The following is a 6,000-nucleotide window of genomic DNA, read 5'->3' as shown; positions in this document are numbered from 1 at the left end:
ACAGGTGTGTCTCCTGCAGCTCGAGATTACGATTATGATATAAAATTCATTCGGTCAAGACTCAAATTATTTCGAATATCGAACCAACTGAAATCCACGGGGAAGGGTACTCATCTTGATCGTTTGAAAATGATTAGTTTTCTCTGTCTATGACGCAAAACTCGTGTTTTCCCGTTTTGATCGAGAGTCCGGGTGATGTGATTTATAAGAAAAATCCTGCAAATTTTATTCCGTCCACGCTTACATTGTTTAATGTTTATTTACTTGATCTCGTATAGGTGTGAATGAATGGGGTGTGAACGCGAGTGTGATGGGCGACTGGGCCTTTCAGGTCATAAGTTATCTTTTTTTCAACTTCACCAGTCGTCCCCTGCTTAATTTTGCATTTCCTATTATACTATACTTCTTTATTGTAAGTTAATTCGTAAATGAAATATCGTTATTATAAACATCTTTATGTCTACATTCTTCGCGTTTTTATCTGAATCGATGATGAATTACCGACCCGAATCCGACTATAGGAAATACGTCATTATTTCTGCGCCTCAGGACTAGGGCAGGTAGCCACAGGGTTACCGGTAAATCTCAGTCATGAAAATCAATTATTTTCACTATAATCTTCTGAAATTATGTTTTGTCTCACGGATTTAAACGCGCCGAACTACAGCATGCTATAATTTAGCCGTCATAAACCCGATACCCTCGCGAGAGATGCTCACAGATTCTTACCTCTACCCCGGCCGCGGGAACGATTCGATTTGAGATTATATTTCGCGTGTCGCATTCACCAAAACGAAGCAATCGATTTCTAGTTATTGCCATTTAGCTGACGGTTGCCGAAGTCCGTTAGAGATGTATCAGGTTCTAACGGTTATAACGCGAACTACGCTCAAAAGGTGAGAGAGACTTCAAGTCTATCGTCGTCGTGGTAAACAGAATTCTATCAAAAACGACTAATCACGCGGAGTTTAGTGAAATATATCGCGTTGATTAAATTTCAACAGGGCTGATATCACCCCAACAACAAAAACCCATCCTCGATAATCAACCCCGAAGCGATTTCCTTTTTTCCCCCGTAAAGAAAGACAAACGCAACTTCACCGTATTAAGCCCCGAGGATATCTTACAATACCAGACGTAACTATTTCAACTGCGTTCTCGCGAAATCTCGCGCAAACTCTCTCGTTTAACGTAATCGATATTTTTCTATGGCGTCGATGGTAACCAAATATCGAGAAGTGTTTTCTGGTGTCGGCGGGGTCGAATTTGTGTGAAATTGATATATCAGCGAGTAGATCAGCTCCGTTAGAAGCTGTTACTATCGTTAATTTACGTGCGATATTGCAGTTTTATCGATAAGGAGCACAAAAAAACATATCTTCAAATAAAACCTATTCAGCATCGGTTGAGTAAGTCTAACAGTGACAGTATCGAATTTCAAACATAAACACACGAAGGCAGAAAATTATTTTCATGATTTTTATGATATTTATTTTTTTTTTTTAACGATATTTCATAGGTTTGAATATCCATATATACAGTCTCACTATCGACCGAAGGAAATGTCGATTCCACTATTTTTTCATTTCTTTATAGAAAATAATTTGATATTCGCGAGCGTCGTAAAATTGTCCAATTATGATATTGGAATCTCTTAAACGCGTCGCATTATCGATGACAAAAAATATTTCAATTGATAAAAAATGCATTTAACGGTATCTATAAAGTATCAATTTTTTCATAATTTTTTGTATCCATGGAAATAGATTGGGTCATACAATGCGAACAGTCGATTCAAGTAAAAACGCCGCCTGTTAAGTCGGCCTACGCCCGGATTTATTCCAGCACCTTAATTATAACAATATCGCCAGGATCCAGTTCTACACTAGTCGGTTGAGTTCATTTACAATCAGGATCCAATTCTTCACTCCTAGGCCCAGTTCCACAGTTGGGATTTACTGTTAGTTCATTTCAATGAGTTAACTTTGAGTCAAATCTGAACTCGGATCTGTGGAACTACTGGACCCTGTGCTTGAGTTAACTATGACTTCATTTTCGATATCCTAAACTCGAGATCAGTGGAACTGCTATAGAAATGTGAAACTAAATCTCTAGTCAAACTCGATAATTGTGGAACTGAATCCACCAGTAAGTAATAGAACTGGATCCAAGGTCTGACAGAGCCGCCGTTTCGAACTCACCGCGTGGGGCAGTTTTACAAATCATGATCATTTTTTTGTTAATGGAGATTTAGGAATTAATTTCTCGTCTCAGGGATTATTACTCTCCATTCCTAGCGCACAGTAGAATGTTACACGAGCTGAGATGTAATTACTAAGATACCCAATCCGATGGAGCGGAAACGAGCGCGAGAAAGAGTCGTTTTCATTTCGTTAATGTAGTTGTTATTGTAAGACACGTTTTCGGTTAAGACGTGACCGAAGGTCGAGTGGAGACTCACATTTCAATCACTGATGGCAGATCCTATTCGAACGCGATTTCACTATCTGTGAAGAGAGGATTACAGCGATTACGCAAATTAATTACGCTGTAATTTCTGTAATTACATTCAATCACCGCTTATCATCAACGTTCCAAAAAATACACGTCGCCCTCTATCGGAATATTGCTAAACCAATCCATATATGAGGACGCGTTGATTTAATTGTCGTTGGAAATCTCACGCCATCTGTCGGGAAACTGACGGAGGTTCTACAGTCGTTATTCGCGATTTATTCTGGATCAGTTCTACCCGTGAGTACCATCCTCGCTTGCCAGTGTTGGATCGCCTCTACCGACGCTCACGTGCGAGTAAAGATTTTACTCAGAGTGAAACTCTTCGAAAATCAACTGATTTAAACTCATTACAGTTCTCGAAATTTTCATTGAGTAATATCTCCATTATTACAACGATATACATGTTATTAGTGAAGTTTTTAATTGTCGCGATTTTGCTGTTGTTTCACAAATCGTTTCGCCCAATATACGCATCCTCGCTTTCGTTTCGCCCAATATATGCATCCTCGCTTATTAAGGGGTCCGGTATCGCTCCCCGAACTCGCTTCGAGGCACGGCTAGTTTAGTGGGTTCGAATCCCTTGACGAGTGAAGATGAATAGATGGCGCTATATCGGACAATAGTAACAGTAATGAATCTCCCAGGCGGTTATCCTAGCCGGTGGAGTAGATGTATACGGAATACTGCCAGTTGACGAATCCGAATTATCATTTCCGTCATGAGTATTGAAATGTACGAACTCCTCGGCAGCGGTCATACCCCTCACTTGCTGACAGCCGGTCGGGTCCTTTCTGAACAGATAGAACGGTTTATCGTAGGGTAATTCAATCGGCTGAACGATATTACCGGTGTTTTTACAGCAGTAGTAGAGACGCACGTTGTACCAGCGCTGTTCAACCTCATCGGGTACGACACCACCGTGTTGTCCAGTTACCTTACTGTCTCTGTCGTCATCGTCGAAATGTATGCTTCCGATTTCTAGACCAACTACAAAACAGGAAAACTAACTTGACATTTTGTTGACGCCTTGATGCCCTCGTCATCATACCATATCATGTAATTAACGAATAACGAATAACGAATTATTCTTTATATTGTACACATATGTTGTGTTTACGAAAATCAATATTAAATCATTTTAAGAAAGAAAGCACATAATGCAGCCTATCCAACGGGAGGCAGGGGGTAGCTGCCCCCTAGAAATTTTCGAAAAGTGCCCTTTTTGTAAACATTGTTTATCCAATGGAACTGGCTATTTTGAACTTGAATATATCGGTAATTGTTTTGAAATGACCGGCAACTATTGTGCATTGGCTATCCCCAATATTCATGGCGCTCAAATATATTTTATTATACATGTTTATCAATGGACATGGACATTTATTCAATAGACTATATTCTTGTATTTCTTATTCTTGTATTCTTGTATACGAAAGCAGATCTTCTATACCTGTCACAGAAAATTTCTTTTTATACTCATTGCATTTAAGGAATACGTACTTGGACAAGAGCCGCCATATCTGAAGATACAGTATTTCCCATCCGGCCACACGGGGGCGCTGTTGGTTTCGTTGTCGACGGTCTTCATACAGAAAGTCTGATTGGACCAATTCCACTGTAAATGTCCCGGGGGCCAATGAAACCCGGGGCTGGCGTGATTAAAATCATTGTAAACATGATGCGCAAACTGTTTACTCCAACCTTCTTCCCAAAGAAAACCATCACTTTCTGTGTTGGGACATCCGTCAAGCGATTTAGGTAATCCGTAACGCCCTACAGGCCAGGTCACTTTGAAAAAACAAAAAGTCATTAATAATTCAGTTGAGCCATCAGAAATGCACTGCATTAGGCTATAACTCTAAAATCAAACTGTCCATGCCGACAATCATTGTTGAACGTTGCTATTTGGGCAGCCATTTCCATAGGTTCACAGTTCTTGGTTAGAATATACAGTCAACCACCGATTTACAACCCACATTGGTGCAGAACGATTTTGGCGGTATAGAGAGTATGGCGGAATATCGGGAGGGGGATGGGTGCTTTACTATGTATTTGTATAGAGATGTATATTGGGAAAACCTGGCGGTAGCGGTGGCGGTATATTGGAGGGCGGGATATCAGGGATTCACTAGACGTATTCCTATGGAACATGTGGAACTGGATGCAGCTTACCTATACACAACCTAGATAAGTTATGTACAATAACAAAACATATAGCTTCAGCGATAACGGATTTTCTGTCTTGCACGTATCATTAATATGCAAATCTTTGGAAATTATAGATAGAAATAAAAAATCGTTTATTGTCGGGGTTTCGAACCTGATATGACTGGTACATTCTCATAATATGTACAAATTACTTTTACTATTAACAGGCATTATAGGACTATTCAATAAAAGTTAACTAAGCCGGATTCAAACACAAAACGGTGATTTCTAATTTATTGGAGTGGAACCTAAAATTTCTATTTCTTTGGAATTCGAAACCAATGATGACTCGCACAGTCGGACATGAAAGTTATTTGAGATATTTTCGTAGCTCAAGGCTGAAGTTAGCGGTACTGCCGCTACGGCTACATGGCCGTACCACTTCTAACTGGTACTATTTTGTGGAAAATTGGGACGAATATTAATTTTACTTTGAAACCCACAAGATTCCTTATTTTTAGTATTTTTCTCTAATAGAGGGTGCCACAATCGAAAAATGGCCCCACCACTTTTTCAATTCCTGCTACGAGTCTACGGGTAGAATCCATGTGGGAAAATATCACCGAGATACATGTATTGCGAGTTACTAACATTACAATAAAGAGGGTGTATTTTTGACACTATGTATTATTTGACCCGAATACGTTTTTTGACGATTCTGTAGTGACCATGGTCTCCTTTGATACAACACTCAGGATATTAGCATCATGATAGTGCTACACAGACTACAGATCAAAGATTACGTGAAAATCCGCCAAACCTCTTATACTAAAAGACCATAATCAGTACTGAGCAATATGAACTGATATCATAATGCAAAAAAAAATTAATTCTAATCGAGCTCATAACAATATAAAACTTCTAAGCTCAAACGCTATAGAACCTGAGCAGTTATCTATACAATATTTCCAAACAGCAGACAACTCGAAAGCCCAACGCACACGGCACCGAAAAAACGTTTTTTCGGTGCCGTGTGCGGCGGGCTTAATAATGTAGTCGCGTATGTGTAATGTTCTCTTATTCAGAGACGTCACGTCATTAGCCATCAAATGGCCGTCAACTGTAGAACTGAATCCAGGATCTTGGACCCATCTACAGTTACCGGATAAATTAAATCGATAAGTTTCCAACATTTCAACTTAAAGAGCCAACTGTCAATATGTCTCTAGAATCGGGTACTGGACTTTGGAACTGGGTCTAAATCTATAACCTACCCATGGGTAAACCGTACGCTTTACTTCCGCTTGTATCAATTACGTTCGTTGTTCCGTATCT

General features: G+C 39.6%; 1 protein-coding gene across 1 annotated transcript; it reads right to left on the bottom strand.

Annotated features, from left to right (window-relative positions):
- Positions 1-3,124: 3,124 nt before the first annotated feature.
- On the bottom strand, positions 3,125-4,105 carry LOC141898350 (uncharacterized). The gene is made up of 2 exons (XM_074784204.1): positions 4,018-4,105; positions 3,125-3,504 (listed from the first exon to the last, which is right to left on the bottom strand). Exons 1-2 carry the CDS (start codon positions 4,103-4,105, stop codon positions 3,125-3,127), a joined length of 468 nt encoding a protein of 155 aa, XP_074640305.1.
- Positions 4,106-6,000: the final 1,895 nt, after the last annotated feature.

This window comes from Tubulanus polymorphus, chromosome 2 (assembly GCF_964204645.1).
Source record: "Tubulanus polymorphus chromosome 2, tnTubPoly1.2, whole genome shotgun sequence".
Classification (NCBI taxonomy): domain Eukaryota; kingdom Metazoa; phylum Nemertea; class Palaeonemertea; order Tubulaniformes; family Tubulanidae; genus Tubulanus; species Tubulanus polymorphus.
The sequence above is the reverse complement of the archived record's forward strand: the minus strand, read 5'-3'. Positions and strand labels throughout refer to the sequence as shown.